The 19,139-nt window shown below is 43.5% G+C and overlaps 1 protein-coding gene across 1 annotated transcript; it reads left to right on the top strand.

The window, feature by feature from the left end:
- The first annotated feature begins 850 nt into the window (after window positions 1-850).
- GPR26 (G protein-coupled receptor 26) lies at window positions 851-17,848 on the top strand. The gene is made up of 3 exons (XM_064716803.1): window positions 851-1,583; window positions 6,700-6,813; window positions 12,038-17,848. The coding sequence occupies exons 1-3, from the start codon at window positions 916-918 to the stop codon at window positions 12,267-12,269; spliced, it is 1,014 nt and encodes a 337-aa protein (XP_064572873.1). The 5' UTR covers window positions 851-915; the 3' UTR covers window positions 12,270-17,848.
- Window positions 17,849-19,139: the final 1,291 nt, after the last annotated feature.

Here is a 19,139-nt window from a genome sequence, read left to right as displayed (position 1 = left end):
GCATCAGTTTCCTCCTCCACATAGTATTTGGAGACAACAAACTGCAAAGTGCTGAACTCGAGCAGTAAAACCATTCCCGTAGCCTAATGACAGCTCCAGAGAAGTAGCAGGATATATCCATTTTCCCCCACCTCTTTAAGCAGAGCTGAGGAAGAAAAAAGAAAGCCCCTGCCCTGGCTGAGAGCAAGCAGCACCGCAAGTGATGCACAGAAATGTGGGGAACACGCCGGAGTGCAGGAATTCGGTTACAAGGCTCGTTTGCAAATTAATGGCTAAATCAATTAAATGAGAGCATGGGATTTCTCTTGAGGAAAGTCTAGTCACGGTGGCAGGGAGAAGGGGAGGGGTTGTGGAGCAGGGATGACATAATCACGTTTGCGAATCACCAGCACCGTGCACGCTTTAATCCATTAATGGGGTTTTTATCTGTGATCATAAAAAGCAGGTTACATTCAGCCTGGAAGGGAGCGAGGCTTGGAGGAGAGGGGAGGGGAGAGAAAGACACAGAGAGAGAGGCAGAAAGCAAGGCAGAAAGAGAGCACAATCCACTCGGTGCGTTGCTCGCAAGCTTGGGGCTGACAATTAGGGATCTCAGGAGAGCAGCTTCTCAGAATAACGCGCTCTCCTCCGCATGGACCGACGGCAGGCAGTGGTTCAGCCCTGCTGATATTTTTTAAGCCCTCCTCGCGGTTTGATGGGCATTCCCAGTGCCTTTGTGCACGTCTCGGGAAGCGTTGACGTGGAAAGGAGCAGCGAGGAGGGGGAGGCTGGAGGAGAAAGCTGCAGCTCCTCCAAAACCAGGGAGGGCATGCACGGGAGGGAGCGGGCTGGCGAGGCGGGGGCACCTCGCACCATGGTACCCCCGTGCCGGCGCGGCGCAGTTCCGGAGATGTCCCTGCTGTGACTGGACGCACCATGAGCATCTGGGAGCTGCTCCTGGCTTTCCTGGTGGTGCTGCTGATGCTCGTGGCCCTGCTGGCCAACGTGCTGGTGCTGATGTGCTTCCTGTACAGCGCCGACATCCGCAAGCAGGTGCCGGGATTGTTCATCCTCAATCTCACCTTCTGCAACCTGTTGATGGCCGTCTCCAGCATGCCCCTGACCCTGGCTGGGATCATTTACAAAAGTCAGCCGGCGGGAGATCAGGTCTGCCACGCTGTGGGCTTCCTGGAGACTTTCCTCACCACCAGCTCCATGCTGAGCATGGCAGCTTTGAGCATTGACAGGTGGATTGCTGTGGTCTTCCCTCTAAGCTACCACTCCAAGATGAGGTACCGGGACGCCGCTCTCATTCTCAGCTACACGTGGTTGCACTCGGCGTCCTTCCCCATAGTGGCAGCTTCTCTCTCCTGGCTGGGTTTCCATCACCTCTACGCCTCCTGCACGCTCTGCAACAAGAGACCGGAGGATAGGACACAGTTTGTGATTTTCACTGGGGTCTTTCACGCCCTCAGCTTCCTCCTCTCCCTGGTAGTGCTGTGTTTCACCTATCTCAAAGTGCTGAAGGTGGCACGGTTCCACTGCAAGCGCATCGACGTGATCACGATGCAGACCCTGGTGCTGCTCGTGGACATCCATCCCAGGTAAGCTTCCCCTGAGGTCAGCAGCTGCTCCTGGCAGGAGAAGTGAGGAGGGGGCTCAGTGTTGTGGTAAAGAGAGATTAACCTGTCTCACAGCAGGGGATGGGGAGGGGGAGGAAACAAACATCCTCTCAGCCCGTTTCTGTTCTGCACGGTTCTATTCACTTGTGTTTAATTCTCTCATTGCTGAACTCGTTTTTTGTTAGGCTTAAGGACTTGTTTTGGGAGGGAGAGCAAATGCACAGGCAGCTTTGGCCAAGCATGCACTTCCCTTTGAGACAGTGATCAGATCGCTGCCCTTTGTGTCTGAAGGTGGATTTAGTGGTCGATAGCTTTGCATATTTTGGGCACTGTCAGCCCCAAAAGCGTTGCTGGATCCCTGAGAGGGAGGAGGCTGCACATGTCCCTTGGAGTTTGGAAGGGAAGCTGAGCGCTGCCTGCTGCTCCTTTTCCCAGCAGTTTCCCCGTTGCTGTGCTCTCTGTAACTTTATCATTCCTGAAGGCAGAATCCTTAAGGGAATTACATCTGCAAAATACATGTGCTCGAATGCCTGTACTTAAACCTTAAGTGAGAGAGAATTCAGTGGGAGCGTTAATGTGACAAACAAGGGATGTATAAAGCTTGTTTCAAATGGGAGATTTTAGGCAAGTCCCTTGTGCCTCGAGACAAGAGGAGAAAAGTCCCCAGGGACTGGCAGGATCGTGGGCTGGAAGGCAAGAACCAAACAGGGAGAGGAGTGTGTGCAGAAATCATACCAGGGATTATGCACAAGCCATAAATCTTGCATGAATAATCGATGTATAGGTCTGGAAGGGATGCAGGCTCGGTGTGTGATACAGGGAGGAAATGTGCCTGGAAGAGAGGAGAGCAGAGAGGGCAGTCCCACGCCACACATCCCATCTGAGCATCCCTGCTCCCCTTTGCTCCACCAGCCTCTCCATCCGAGCAGCCAGAGCAGGGCTGCAGGGCTCAGAGCACATGTGGCTGTCCTCAGACACAGGTCATGCTTTGGGGATGCCTGAGGCTGAGACAAATAGGTCTGGAAGGATCAGGGCAGGGCAGCACATTTCAGAGGAACAGAAACATTTGCTCAGAATCCTCCTGTTAAGCTGTTTGAGCTGTCTCTTGACCAAGAATGCAGAGCAGAACTTTGGGCAAGTCTTGCTGCCGTTCTTGAGAAATACAGGGATAAATCTTTCCTTATTCCCGAAGTCACACTGAGGACAAAAACACCCTCCTGCCCTATGTGCTGTCTGCTTGATGAGCTGTGCCTCGACTGCCTCAGCTCCTGCAGCATGAGGAGATGTGGTGCTTACTCCCAGCAGAGTGCCACAAACCCACCAGGGCTGTTTGAAACCCCACTCGTTTTGCCTCATGCTAAAAGTATGCCTGGGCTGCACAGCAAAGTTCAGTAAAAGGGCAAAAAACCTCAGTGATGCTTCTCCTCCCCTGCGTTTTTTCCTGGTTGAGGTTGATTTGAGGGTGTTTGTGCATTTTGTGATCCTTTCCCTGCAGTGGGGCTGCGGGAATGATGCTTCCCCTCTTCAGGGCAGCCAGAGCTGTGCACGCACTTTGCTGTGGGTAACCTGCACCACTGCCTGCATCTCTGGCACCAGATTATTCTGGTGCCTCTCTCTAGGAAAGGAGCTTTAGTTTATTTTCTGCCCTGCAGAAAATAGTGGGTGATTTGACCCCTGGAGGAGCTGCTCTAACCAGTGACAGCTCCCGTGCTGAAAGGGGCAGATCTCAGGGCACCAACCCTCCTGTGAGAGCTGCACAGGGGCTGCAGCTCTGCTGGCAGAGGCAGAGATGCTCAGAAATGTCTGATATAACAAAGGCATCATTTGCATTGTGTAACGGGCAATTTCAGGGTACCCCTAGTAGCTGGTAGCACGGCTGTGGATGCTGGGAGAGCCCAAATGAGAAAACAAAGTTTGCAATCCCACTTTAGGCTACTCTGACTCCTCTGGTGTAGTTTCAGCGCTGGGAAATGTGTACAGACAGTTTTCTGCTTCCCATGACTCAGAATCCAGCCGCAGGGGGATCTGGTGACAGGATTGTGACAGATGGCTTTATTACCTGTGACTTAGAAAGACACCAGGGATCTCCTGAAGATCATTCAGGACGAGCACAAAGGAAACCTACAAATACCCTGCAAATATGTGTGAATGTTTAGGGCATGTGGCATTTCAAGTTAGCTAAGGCTTTTTTAGTGGATCCTGCTTTTTCTTTGTTGTTAAGACCAAAATATCTTGGGTATTGTGGGAGATTTGGGTAAAACTTCACTTAAGTGCCTAACCCATGTATTTCTTAATTCAAATTATCTATACTATCTTTTTGGCGTATCCAGCTCTACACATCTTAAGGTCCAATATCCCATAAACTATGTTTAAAATACGAAACCTTCAAAGGGATATAGCTCAGATTTCCCAGGATATTAAAATCTTTAAATGAAAGCTTAGCCAATAATCCTGTTCTGTTGCTGATGTCACTGCTAGAACTCACACATGCCTTATCTTAGTGCATGAAAGTGTGTGCAAAACCAAAATATTCATCTGTGTGCATGGTCTACATGAAGGAGTGAGATAAAATACCTTCCTCTGTGATGTGGTATTTATTGGATACATCTGGAAGGGCTGAACAAAAGAAATGGGTTCAAGTCTACCAGGACAGTCATGGGTGAGCTCCAGGAGTGAGAAACAGCTTTGCATGTGCCAGAAAAGAAAAGATGTGACTGGGAAAACAGAGACAAAAATTACACCACCCTCTCCTCCCTAACAACACCTCAATTGAACCTGTCCTGGAGAGTCACTTTCCTGTATTGCCATGGGCTTGGGATATTCTGAATTTAAGAACACAGGTCTTAAACGAAGCTCATGAAACTCTGAGATCATTTTTCTGCACATAAAAATACTCCAAGTTCCCCAGCTCTTGCAGAATTGAAAGCACACAGGTTCCCTTGAAAAGGTGGAATTTTTTTTTCCCTTCTCAGCTGTCATTGCTAGCTGCAAGTAATTCACATATAGAACATGTAACACCTTTAAATGTGTAATTTTCTTTAAGAGAAAGATAATTTGTTAGAAGAACAAACCTTTCCTCCAGTATTTATTTCATCACATCATGATAGCTCTCTGGGCCTGACAATGTAATACCAAATTCAGAATGGAACAAAAGAAACACTTTTTCTTCAACAGAACCAAAGGAGCTCATTGCCACAGAGATCACTGAAACACACTGAGATCCTCAGGACACAGCGTGTGTTTGGGTGTTGATAAAACATTTACAGATGAAGTAAATAATGTAAGGGTATGGCCATGAGCCTCAGAGCATGTGGAGCCTGAGAGTGAGTCATCAATTAAAAATTTACCAAAAAAAAATGGAAAGACTAATGCCAAACAGTTGGGTTTAAAAAAAATTATATATATATAAATGCAGGACATGGGGTAGCCATTCAGCTTGCCTGAGAAGTGACTGTGGCACTGTGAGATTTGTGCAAGGAGCAGCAACTCTGCCATGGGCACAGAGAGGGGTTCAGGATGCCAGCCTGGCTTTGCTGTGCCCTTCCCAAAGGGATTTATTGAGGTACAGGCAGTCCTGGCACTGTGGGATCCCAGTGCTGCCCAACCCACCTGCCTGGGGCAGACAGGGGTTCATCCACTTCCCTCAGAAACCATGGGGAGCACAGGATCCCTCAGACAGACAGAGGAGGAGGATGAACTTTCACATTAATCGCTGTTTTCACAAGCCAATGTGCTGATTTCAGGGTCTCAGCCCTGCTGGCATCCTTAGAGGATTCAGAGGATTCATTTAGGAGGCATCCCACTCTGGATATATGGGGATTTTTGAAGGAATTTTGAATGGGTTAGAGACAGGACCTCTGAATTACTTTTGGTTTTTTTCTTATCTTCTGCATAGGAAGGGTGAGTTTGGCTCACATTGTTACTGCATGGTTCAGAATGTCCCAAGACCCCTAAGTTGCAAGACCTTTAAAGGAGTTATTGACCAATTGACTGTTACCAAGGTTATTTATGTTTTTGACCCAATCCTTAAATATTTTGACTTATGGACTCATGCTACAGTGTAACCTTTCTTAGCCAGTCATGTTATGACACACAAACTCACAGTGCCGCATTCTAAACTCCTTGTTCACCTCTGTGACTACTTTTATTTTTATATCTTAAACTCTAAAACTCTAAACTTTCTTTCACTTATCTTAATGTGTCTCTGCTTTAAACTACAAATCCACATTCTCACTTCCAGCACCTAAGTCTGGAAGCCTTTTCCAAGATCAAATCCTGAGTTTAATTCTAACTTTAGCTTACAGGCCCAAATTTCTGAGAATTCCCTGCATTTCAGATTCCAACAGGATATTTTCCAAGTCCCTGAGTATCACCTTGCCTGCAAATACAGCTTACAGTAGTTCAAGAAGGAGCTGCAAACTGAATTCAAGGATGAAATCCACCAATTTTTCTATAGATCAGTTGATATAATGGGGCTGTGTGCACTCAAACATATAACCATGTATTTGTCAGTGACTTTGTGGAGGGTAAGATGAACAGATGATGCATTAATATTTGGTTTTGTCCCATTTGAACACAGTGTTTTCCTTTGTAACTTTTATTTTTTCTATATCTTAAACTTTAAAACTCCAAACCTTCCTCTTCTTAACTTAACATGCCTCTGCTTTAAACTATAAATCCACATTCTCGCTTCTAGCACCTAAGTCTGGAAGCCTTTTCCAAGGTCTCAGATCAAAGCCTGAGTTTAATTCTGATACCAACAGGATATTTTCCAAACCTCTGAGTATCACCTTGCCTGCAAATACAGCTTACAGTAATTCATAAACTGAATTAAAGGATGAAATTCACCAATTTTTCTATAGATTAGTTGATATATTGGGGTTGTGTGCACACAAATATTCAACCACGTATTTGTCAGGAACTTTGCGGAGGGTAAGATGAACAGACAATGCATTAATATTTGGGTTTGTCCCATTTAAATGCAGTGAACAACTAAACCAGATTGTTGTCCATCATTCCATGGTGAACTGGAATTGGGAATTGTCACCTGGTGCTCTTTGTGGCTGATTTGGTTGTGTTTGTGTTGGATGTCCCGCAGCGTGCGCGAGCGCTGTCTCGAGGAGCAGAGGAGGCGGCGGCAGCGGGCGACCAAGAAAATCAGTACCTTCATTGGTACCTTCATCCTTTGCTTTGCACCTTATGTAATCACAAGGTAAGTGTGGACTACATCCTGGAAAAGGCTGCTGAGATGCTCTCCTGGCTCGGGGAAGTAGGGCACTCTGAGCCAGAGCAGGGTTCCAGTCTCCTGGGGAAATCTGACGCGCCGCTTCCACTCCTGTAGCGGAGGCTGCATTTACTGAGCTAACAAATGATGGAAAATGTCCCAGTGCTTCTCCTCTCAGTCCTGATGCACTCTGAGGGTCAGACTCTGCTCACTCAGCCCAGTCAATGTGCTGCTTGCATGGGAGGGATTTAGGAAATCAGTCCATAAGGTTTTTCAGATGATGCCTCAGGTTTGGCTTTTCTATGTTTCACATTCTGTGCTGCTTTAGTGTGTGGGTCTGGGCTCACATCAGGGCATGGTGAGCTCTGTGCACAGAGCAGGGAGACAAAACAATTCCTGCTCCAGCTGGGCACCAAGGACAAATGATCCAAATCCAGCCCAGGAGCACAAACCCCGTGGGCTGGAGAGAGAAAAACAAGCAGGGTGGGACTGCCTGGGCTAAAGCTGGGATGGGACAATGAACTGCAAGGTGCAAATGGAGCAGAACTGATCCCAGTGACAGACCCCGTGCCGGCCGTGCATTTTGGGGCCATTTTGGTTCATCTTGGGTGCAGCCCTGGCTGGGCTCTGGTGCTGCCCAAGGTGCATCCATGGAGGAGATCCTTTGAATAAATCCCTGCTTTATTCTTTAGCTCTGTCCAGCCTCTGTTCTAGGTCAGCCTTCCCCAGGCATCACTGACATTTTTTTGTTGTCACCTACTGCTCTGACTTCCCAGTGCAGGGGTTGATCTCCAGGGAAAATCTTGCCTGAATAGCTCAGACTGTAAAAATTTGGTCAACAAGATTCAGCTGAGGTGGGAACATAGTCCACAGACTCAAACAACAGTTTTGTCTGATTGGGTAGGGTTTATTAGTCATAAATATCAAATATCAAAGCTGTGCTAGCTCATAACTGAAAAATCTTCTTGTGATTTATGGTAGATATCTATCCACCAGCTTATCTTTGGAAATGGCTCCTGTGGGAAACACTAAATTACTCCTGTGAAATAAAAAGTGTTAGAAAGTGAGTACATCCAGAAAAAAAAAAAGTTATCTAGCTGTTAAAGGAAATTTACAGCTTGCATTCCTTATTATAAGATTTTGGAAAAACTGAGATGCTGCTATGCACAACAGAGAAAGAAAAAAAAATTAAGGTCTCTCCTATTCCAATACTATTAAGCAGAAATTAGTGAGGCTGATCTCAATCAAATCAGATCCACCTTGAAAACAATCATTAAAATACCTGGATTAAGAATCAATATAATTGAACTTTTGGCCAACTTTGAGTTTTTCCAATTCAGTGTAGTGCCCTGAATTCCCAGAATTAGAAAATTTAAGTAATTTACTAGAATTACCTTCACTTTCCCTTCATGGCCACAAGACACCACTGCAAGCCATTTCTGCTGCACTGAGGATGCTTTTGTCTCACAGGCACACATCTGCTTCTGTTCCAACTTCTGAACTCTCAGCTCATTCCATACAGCCCCATCCCTGCATTATAAACCCTTCACCATCTCATCAGTGCAGTTTCTCACTCACTTCAGGCATATTCTTACTTACAACTATAGGAATAGCAGTTTATGATTTTTCTGCTTACTATTTGTGTATTGTATTTTTACATCAATCCAAGGCTGCAGATCAAACCCTTCAGTGTCTGCGGGAGTTTCTGTTTTTCTGATTGTCACAGCTGCACAGCAGGCTAAGGGAATTCCCTGTTGAGCTCCCTGAGAGGCTTTGCTGGACACCTGCAGGGCTGGGTGCTCCAGGACACTCATCCCTGCCTTCCATGGGCTGGGCACCCTGACACCAAGGGGATGGGGAGAATTGGAGTTTAATGTGTGAGCAAGTGTGTAATTGTGTGTAATTTCTGGACAACATCCAGTGCTTTGCATTCTCAGGAGGGACATGATCAATCACAGTTCAATCCATGGACAGAAGTCAGGACAGGGAGTGCCTTGCTCAGCCTCTCCTTATCAGCAATATATTTCAATTAAACATGCTTTTAAGTACTGCCTGAAGTGGGGGCTGACAGCAGCAAATCACAAGGTTTCACTACAACATCTTCCTGTTTCCACACTGAAAATATTCCATGAACGAGTGAGGGAGTTGTGCTCATGACCCCAGACAGAAAAATGCTTCTCTGGGCAAACCTGAGATTTTCAGATCACACTGAGGCAAAAATCAGATCAGACACTTCATTTATCAAGCAAACACCCTTCTAATTAGTTCAGTGGATGATCTTAAGTGGTGTATCAGGATCTGATTGCCTTTGACCCAGGGTTTCCACTTCACCAGCATCACAGGTGTAATGCCCCCATTATGTATTTCCAAGCACAGATTGTTTCTTGTTTTGTAAAATAACTTGCTGGTACACATTTCTTCCTTTGCTGTATTCATCATTATGCAATTAAAGATACTTGTTCCAAGCCTCTTTTCTCCAAGGAACTTTTTCATAAGAAAAATGAAGATAAGTCATACAAGTTTCTAAAATTCATTTCCAACTCCAGGCATTTCATACTGAAATACAGAACTTTGCTCATGTAAGTTAATAAATGCTGTCAATGTGTGAGGAAATTGGCCTTAAATTAAAAATCCTGAAGTAATAGCAGGCAGAAGTTCATAATCCCACGCCCTCAGGTTACAGAGGAGGATGGAGGAACAGGCAGAAGTTGATTAAAATTCTGTTGTATCATCTCTGGGGGATAGGGGGTAAGCAAACCCCGGTTTTAAACTGTTGTTTGCCCTCTGCATATGCAGATCCTGCTTGGGCACACAAAAAGCTCAGAATTCTTCTGCAATTTGTGTTCTTCAGCATCCCAGCTGGGTGGGCACACGTTCAGTAAAATATTTTAGTGTAGTGGTGAACTGCACATATAAATAAAGGATTTCCAGTGTGCATTATGTGTGTAGAGATCAAGGTCACACTCTTCCACATGGCATTCTTGTTTGTTTACTGAAGGGGAAATAAAATAATTGGATAGCCGTGTGAAATGACACACTCTACAGAGTTGTAAGTTTCTAAAATATCAACAGAATATCACAGAAAAAGAGCTTACAGCTTTGAAATAAAAAGGGTTTGAAGACCAGACAGTGGAAGAGAGGCTTATGAAAGCAAGCCAGGGAATTATGTAGTTGATACTGTAAAATTTAATTTACAGGTAGCACTGAAATATTAATGTACCTTCACTGAAAATGTCTTCTTTTAGGTTGAAATGTTTCGTGAAAATGGAAGCCGTGCATATCATTTCCCTCACAAATGAGAACCAAAACCTTTCAAAGGCAATAAATTCTGTGATGTGCCTTGAAAGGCTGACATTTAATTGTTTGTACATGAAATGGAAATGCATAGCTCAGGGTTTGGCTACATTTCTATGTTTGCTGCTTGATAACAGCAAATGTAATTTACTATAAAAAATAATGCATGAGAATTGAAAAATGTGTAAATGTCAAGGAAGCTTACAGAATGCAAGGAAAATATTTAAGATCTTGTTAATAAAAGTGTAGGCTTTTCATTTGATCAGTCAATGAAGGTAAAATTAGCAAGTCTAGGCTTGCAACCCTGAAGTGTCTGCTTGATGTGCTTTAAATGGAGATTGTTAATGTCTCATAGAACTGACTGACAGAGCCTCAGACACAAATTTGTCATATTTTGGTTATTCAAGGCATCCGCTGAATTTAATTAAACGTAATCAAATTCACATCTGTAAAGCACTCAGTAAAAATAAATCATCCAAATGAGATTCAACGTGGTGAAATTCAAAATGTGAAGTAGGCATTGAATAAATGAAGTGGAGAACAACAAGGATGGCTCACGGTAGATTACAAAGCAAATATGACTCAATAGATGATTAATTTCAAAATTGTCAATTCTCATTTTAGAACACGTTAACGTGGATGCCATAAGTTGCATTTTATTAAAGAAGAGAGAATACACCAGATGAGACCACCTGGAAACTCAAGTAGATGAAAATTATGTCTCAGTTGTGATCTTTGTGGGAAAGATAACGACCATGAATTACAGGGAGAGGTTGAAAGAACTTTGGTTTATTCGAGATGAGAGAAAAATGGGACAGATGAGGGTTTTTTGGGACCTCAGAGCTGCTGGGCCAAGCAGCACCAGTGGAGTGGCACCAACAATTCCCAAGTATTTTCATTCCCTGGTCACCTGAAATGTCCCTCACATTGACTGGACTGTGACATCTGCCAGCATTATTTAAAATAATACATTGTAGTGAAAGGTTATGGAATGGGAATGACTGAGGAAAAAGAATCCTCATCTCTAAACTGCCTGAAGTACCAACATTATTGTCATTGCTGCTGCAGGAACCACCCTCCAGAATGCTCCTTGGAGGTGGTGCTTTGTCAGCAGAAAGCATTTCCCAGGCAGGTTTAAGAGCACCTGCTGCTGCAGACAGGTCCAGCAAAGCCCTGCCCTGCCATGTGGGCTCTGTGGCAGCACACATGGCTGTTTGACCTCTATGAAAATCAATAGTTTCTAACAGCTGTAGAGGCATATTGAACAGAGCTGCCCTTTGATGCTGCTCAAAGGCGTGGGGAGTTATCAATATTTCCCTGTCAAAAATGCTCTCAGCACACAGTGAGATATCTGGGCTAGTGTAGGTATGAGCAGTATATTAAGTTTTTCTCCCTCCCCTAACAATTTTAAATTTTAAAGTTTTTGTCTTGCTCTATTTGTTGCAAATGGGAATCCTTGCCCTTTGAACTGGACAGTTTTTAAATTCAAGGTATGACACGCCATCTCGCAGCGATGAATTTTCCGTGTGTGCTTCTACAACTCAGACAAATTGTTCAAAGGCATTGAACTCTCTCTAGGAGCTGGACTGGCCAAAAGAGCTGGGTAGCCCTGGTGAGGTGTCTCAGGTGCTCTAGAGGGGATCTAGAACCACAAGTTCTGACTGATGCTGGGTTTTTAGGTTGCTCATAGTAGAGGAATTTGACTCCCTTGAGACCAAGCAATGGCACTTTGGCAAACAGGTCTCAAGTTTACATTTGCAGCCTTTAAAATTGATAAGAGGAGGACAACATACACATTTTCACGAGCAGGGCTTTCTTTTCTTTAGTTTTGTTGCAATTCCCCAGCAATAATTTGTGGGTTTGGAGTGGTTTAATGTAATTTTTAACGTTCACTCTTTCCCACTCCCTCTTTCCCCAGACTCGTTGAATTATCCTCGGTGGTCCACATCAACTCCCACTGGGGGATCATCTCCAAGTGCTTGGCTTACAGCAAAGCTGTTTCAGACCCTTTTGTGTACTCTTTGCTGCGGCACCAGTACAAGAAGACGTGGAAGGACATCCTAAACAAGATCCTCAAGAGGAGCTCCATCAACTCCTCGGCGCTGGCGGGCGAGCCGCACAGCCGGAACCTCCCGCCGCTCAACGAATGAGGAGCTGGCACGGCCCCTGCCAAGGGATATTTGGGAAACCACAGCAACTGGCCCACCCCTAGTAGCTCCCCTCAGCTGCCCAGGTTTTGGGAGGCAGCTGTGGGCAGGGTGAAGCCCAGAGCGTGTCCCTCCAGCAGCCCGTGGCTGCTCTGGACCTCCTCCCCGCGACTGGAAGAGCGCTATTGATCCGTGGTCCTGCAGGCTCCACAAATACAAATCTCCCATTGATTTCCATCAGCTGCTGCATTTATAGATAAAAAATCCAGTCCTACATGAAGGTAATGGGAGCAAACTGCTGCTGGTGTAAGGTTGTTCTGAAAAGCTGCACAGGGATGTTTGTGCTGTGTTTGGCGTTCGCTGCAGGTGAAGCTCCTTCTGATGTAGCTGCCAACGTGGCTTTACAAAAACCACCACCCACCCTAGTGGCTTGTTTGTAGAAACAAAGGTTGTTTGAAGAAAATAGAGGTTGTTTGTAGAAAATATCTTAATGGGAAAAAACCTAAAAAAAATCTAAATATTCATCCAGCGCCCAACACAGTTCAGCCTTTTCTGACATATATTTTAGGAAGAATCCCATAGAATTGAAGGAAGAGAAAAACTACTTTTGGAGTGTGCTGGATTCAGCTATGTCTTCTCTAAATTTTAGAAGTTATTTACATAGAATCTCTCTAATGTTCTCCCCATTAAATTTCAGGAAGATACAAATGGTAGACAGGGTGGAAAGGTCAGGATGCCTCCTGCCTCCCTTCCATATATCTGAGCTCTGAGTAGCTGGATTTTGCCCAAAGCTGCAGATCTGGGCCCTGTGCCCAGGAGGAAAATAACAAATCTCTTTTTCTGAGGAGTTATTAATCATGGGGCTTTTTCCTACTTAAAGGAAAGATGAGCCTAAGTCTGAGTTTCAAGTATAATTTCCAAAGTAAGTGGAGCACAAATAATAGGCCCCCCTCTCCGCCATGAAAGTGGAGCCAATAATCTGAATCCACCCCTGAATGTGCAAATCTCTGGAGGTGTCAGTACAAATCTTCATAGCTCTGGATTGCAGTTCTGCATAGGAACATTATTAACATTTACCATGCACTCAGATGCCTGCCCAGATTTTAAAATAGGCTTGGTTAATTAGGCTTCATGAATGCAATGGCAGCTTCAATAACAGCTGGCACAACTGGCTGCACTGCCATGCATCCCTGCTCATATCCCAACTGTCAATGCCATTCTGAGGAAATAAGTCCTCAAGTTGTAAAAAATGTGGGATTACTTTTTAGTTGCCACCTTCTCTTATGCAAAAGAAGAGCTTGGTGTGTTGCAAAAAATGTCCACTGTTGAATTTTCTGGCCTCTGATTCAAATCCCAGATAAGGGACTCAGTGAGAGGCTTCACCCCAGAGTCAGTGAATGTCATACCTCAGTTATTATCTGAAGATTATTAGCTACCATGTAAATTTTTAAAAAATCAGCTTAATCCTTAATTTCAGTTATAAAAATACCATAATTACAATAAAATCCACATTATAGCCACAGAATTTAAGAAGCTTTTAAAACACTGCATTCAAATGAGCCCTTAGCCAGATTAAATAGTCTACCTCATCTTAATCATTTTGCTTCTTAGGCTTAATGTAATTTTCTCAGGTGCAATAGATAAAAACACCCAGTTCAATACTTATTTCTTAAGAAATTCAAGACATATTGATGATTAGATTGTATTGGAATACAGGATGTTAGCAAGTTGAATAGTATTGAATTTAAAAAGATAAAAAAGCTCTATATTGAGCATGTTTGACTTAAATTGCACCAGGAAAGGCCACAGCTGCTGTAAACTTACACATGGAGCTGATGCCAAAGCCAATGGGAGGTTTGTATGTCAATAAGGGCAGCTCCAGAAATATTTAAACCTTCAAATTCAAAGAGAGTAAGCTAATTTCCCAGGAGAAAAAAAAGCATAATCCATTTAGGACGTCTAGTAAAAGATGGAGAATACAGCACTGGACTTGTCTCATTATGCTTGTGTATCACAGTCAGTCACTGGCTGATTTATATCCCACCATGAGCAATAAATCTCTCCCCTTGTATGTGTTTAAAAATTTGTCTCTCTTTCATGGTGCCTTTCTCTCCTAATTAATCTTATAACAGAGAATAGATATGATTTCCCCTTCCTTGCATCAGCTCTCTGTCATGTTTTGACCATCTGAAGCAAGCAGGAGTTGTAAATGCTGGTGCTTGACAAACTGCCTCAGTACACGAAATAAAAACACCACCCCAGCATTTCCTGATGACATTTTATAGGATACTCAAAATATGATGCTGTGGCTTGTTCAGTGCTAGATTTTCAGCTGAATTCTCATAGGCAACTGGCAAAATTGTCTAAAATGTGTGTCTCGGTGATGAATGTAGATATGAGTAACTATCTGTCTGCTGAGTATTATATGTACTACACAACACTCTGGCTGGAGTGGGTTAAAATCCTGCTGGTAAATGTAATGCACAGTATTTATTATCTCTGCTCACCAAGCAGAGCTGTTCTCTTGTCTAACACACGTGTGTGCAAGGAGGGGGAGGGGGGGTGGGGGGAATTTCCACTTGTTACTTCAATATTTTTGAAAAAGTTTTGTCAAGTTTGGCTGCAACCTGTGCCCAAAATCTGGAGCTGCATGTGCAAAATCTGGGCAGCTGCTTAGGCAATGTGCAGTTTTCTGTTTGTTGTATCTGTGACCCATCTGCAATATCTACTCCTCACACGCATGTTCAATTAACATTTCCTTCAGAGCTTGTGAATTTGGCAGGCAGAGCACTGGCAGATGATTAAGAGAATGTAGTCCACCACCACCACGTTGTTTTGTGGATTCTGAGCTTTTCCCTTTGTTCATTTGAACGGTTTTTACACCATTTCAGGGCCCTCACTGTGAGCTGTCATCCTGGTTTCTGTTGTGTTCTTGAGCCAGTTTGAATGTGAAGATTAATTGCAATTGGCAAAAATGATGAGAGACTGATAAGGGTTGTTGAACAATTATTAAGTACCAGGCTCTCTCTTGATATAAATCAAAATAATGGTGGTTTCACCTGAGGATGGGGTCCATTAGGTGACTTTATGCAGGGTTTATAGATTTCTTCTCTATGTTTAGAGCCCTTTTAAAATTGTATTTACAAGTGAAAGGATGTAAGCATGATTTAGGGAGTTCCTCTGATGTGCAAGTGCTCACTTCCAATGTCAGGCAGCCACATAACTAAGTTCTACCCCTGTTCTTACACTTTGAGTAGATGACCCTAAAAACCTCTTTTCAGTAGCCCCAAGTCAGACTTTTTAGAACTCGACTTATGTCTGAAAAAAACCAAACCTACAAACCTAGAGATTAAAAATACTTCAGACAAACCCTTGTGGAGCCTGATGGCTGCTGCAGCTGTGGCCACACAAATCACAGCAGCCCAGACCAGCTGAGGTTGGAAGGAACCTCAAAAAGCTCCCAAAAGCCCCCAAAATCCACATCCCTGCCTCTGGCAGTGATTTACCCTCTCAGTTTTGCCAAAGCACCTAGAAAATGATCTTGGTCTGCTTCAGGTCAACAGTAAAATCTTCTGGCTAGGATATTTTTTTTAAATAACTTTGAGAAGACATTTTAGACTAAACTTCAAAACCCAGAACATCTTCAGGAGGCTCCAAAAGTGAAGTAGGAATGGATGTGAGTGGGAGGCTGGGAAGTACAAACTGGCTTTGCTGCAGTGGTTTGGGATTCCTTGGCTGCACTGAGCTTTTCCCAGTGCCCTGTTCCCACCCTGAGAGCTCTCCAAGCCTCTCAGACATTCACCCATCCCAAAGAAAAAGGTGAGAATCCTGTCAAACCTTTTGGGTTTGGGAGGACTCTCATGGTCTTCAGATGGTTTTTATGGGAACTACTCACATAGTTTGAACAACTAGAGAATATAATTCTTAAAGTCTAGGAGGTTTAGGTCACTAAAATGTGAATTTTTCTGGACCTACATGCCCAAGGTTTCATAGCTCCCTCACCTCTCTTAATCCTAAATGAAGAAGGCTCTGAATATCTTGCCCTGTACATTTTTTATGTGCACAGTGAATATCTCTGGAATAACCCTTTGGAAATTGCTTTTCTCTGCTGTTAGATCTGTCTTCTCCCCACACTCAGTGTTCTCCTGATTAAACAAAGCTTAAAAGCAAAGACAGGGAGTTCACACCTCTGTCAGCTCATTGTTACTGGACTCTAAAAGTCACTGAGCAGCACGGAAAGCTCAGCTGGATCCTGACCCCAGAGCCACTGGGTGTTTGCTTTGCTGGATTGTGAGGGCTGAGCTTTTGTGTCTGCAGAATCAGGGATTATGTCTTTGTAACCTGCCCAGACCTGAATAAGTGGGAACAATGTCATTGTAGCCTTAAATCTATTTATTTTTAATTTGCTTCTTATGCTTTCAGCATTCAATATAGTGAAAATTTTCAATGGGTGAAGGTTTTTTTTAAGAAAACCATCTTGCTCCAAAAGGCAGCTGTCCCTGTGGGGAGGGTATAAAAGTTTACACAGAGAAAAGAGCTGCTGCAGTCTGTAAAATGTCAGCTTCTTACCTGTACTCCTGGTGTGTTTGGTGTAAATATGCATTTAGGATTGTGGGTTTTAAAGAAAATACTGCTGGTTTATGAGCTGAAGAAGTTGCTGTAGTTTATCCTATATGTCTATATTTCTAAGGAGGAGGATTAGCCCCACAGGCTGTAAGTGCCCTTCAGAAATGTGTGTGCCAAGAAGCAGAAGCATCAGGGGTGTGACAGCAGGGGTGGCAATTGAGGAGTAAAATAACTTTGTTGTTGTTGTTGTTGTTGAAGAAATGCTTTTTCACATGGTTTCAATATACCCAAGGGCACAAGTCCATATGGCTGATTATTTACACACAAAGTCATGTCAGGGAAAGGATTTCCATCTGGAATTATTACTGAGTCAGAGAAGGGTTTGGGGTTGGAAGGGAGCTTAAATCCCATCCATTCCAACCCTGCCATGGCAGGGACACCTCCCACTGTCCCAGGCTGCTCCAACCTGGCCTTGGGCACTGCCAGGGATTCGGGGGCAGCCACAGCCAGGGCCTGCCCACCGTCACAGGGAACAATTCCTGATTCCCAAAATCCCATCTAAATCTGTGTCAGTTTGAATCCATTTCCCTTTGTTCTGTCACCCCCCGCTCTGGTCCAAAGCTCCTCTCCATCTTTCTCTTTTCTAGTCACTGTAGTTCTACAATCAGAGCTTTAAAACAAATGTTTTTTAAAAGTCATGCAAAGCAAAAAAAAAAAAATCAGAAGTCCCCATTCCCTTGGGATTTGGATCCAGTGGTTTTTGATGCAATGCCAGAGCATCCCAGTGAGATTTCAGTGGGAGGGCAGCAGGTCCATGGTGCAGAACTGGCTGCAGCCTTCCTGCCCATCCCACTGTCCTGCTCCTTATTGCACTCTGAGCTCTTGAACAACAACTTCAAAAAACCCCGTCAGATACCAAAGTGTTTTAATTTAATTTACCTCCTGACCACCAAACCCTTGTGCACAGACAGGTAAATTCTCCTGTTTTGCTAATGGGATCAATGACCAACAGAGGGGGGGAAAATACAAAGGAAGGAATCTCATTAATTGAGTGACTTTTGTGAGGAAAATGTCAGTGAAATGCTCGGTGCCCTCAGGGTCACCCAGCAAACATGTGACAAGGCTGGGGACAAGTTCTCTGTGCTTTGTGCCCAGCCTCATTTAAAAAATAGTAAACTAAAGCTACCTGCATCAGCCAGACTAAAGAATGGGTCTTTTTATAGCAGGAACCATAGGGCTTCCCAGACAAGACATTCGAAAACTATTATCACATATTGCCTTGGAAAATAGAAATAGGTAACTAAGAGGTGCCTTGATTAACTTTATTTACACACAGGGCATTTTTTCTAATCCTTAGAAGTTTTTTTCACAGCGTTTTTAGTTTTGAAGATTATTTTAGGATTAAAATTTCCATGTATTTGGCAATCACTAATCGTTCCCTTCTGAATTCTTGCAGGAATGTAACTTATTACCAGTCCTTCCAGATATAGTTGGATATAAACTTTTGTCCCTAGATTAGACTATTAGAAGATTATTTGATTTTTTAAAAAGTTTTTAGGAGCTGGTTTTACAACTCCTTGCTGCAAGGACAGTGGGGTTGCTTGGGTGAGTAAGGACCATTCATATCATGAGAGGTATAAAAATTCAGTCTGTGTATTTAAGGTATTTATTTTGTTTCAGAAATATTGAAAATAGATGGTTTCCTATTTCTAAAAGCACCTAGAGCCAGTCTGAAGGAAGATAGTTATGAAATAACATTAATAGCTGCTGTAGATAGGGCATGTTTGATTATATTATTATAAATATACCACTATAATTTATTGCATTTACCTTCTTTTTGTATAACAATGGGGTGTAATTGAAGGGGCTATTTATTTAGGGAGAAAATGGGAATATAAATGAAATCTTTCTAAGTTGCATGGATAAAGGGATGCACAGACCTTTTTGTAATGACAACACACTTAAGAGTGCCATGAGTTAACATGGATTTTAGGGTCCCAGGTAAGCTAAACTCTGAGAGTCTCCTAAGAGATATTCCAGAGAAACAAATCCATTAATGCAAAGGCAAACACATAAAATCCTCTGTGTCTACAGTTTAAAGGAATACAACAGAATAATTATCATTCCTGAGTTCAGATTTTGAGTAATGGGGCCTGTGCTGTCTGTTCTGTTTACAATGGCTTGTGCTTTGTGGGTACATATCAAATGTTGTAATATATTTTTATTACATAGAGTTAATGGTTAATACAAAGTGACATATATACATAAATACATACTAAATCTGTATATTGTGATTTTGTTAACTTT

The sequence above is a fragment of the Zonotrichia leucophrys genome, chromosome 6 (genome assembly GCF_028769735.1).
Source record: "Zonotrichia leucophrys gambelii isolate GWCS_2022_RI chromosome 6, RI_Zleu_2.0, whole genome shotgun sequence".
Classification (NCBI taxonomy): domain Eukaryota; kingdom Metazoa; phylum Chordata; class Aves; order Passeriformes; family Passerellidae; genus Zonotrichia; species Zonotrichia leucophrys.
Note: the sequence above shows the minus strand (reverse complement) of the source record. Positions and strands in the feature narration are given on the sequence as shown.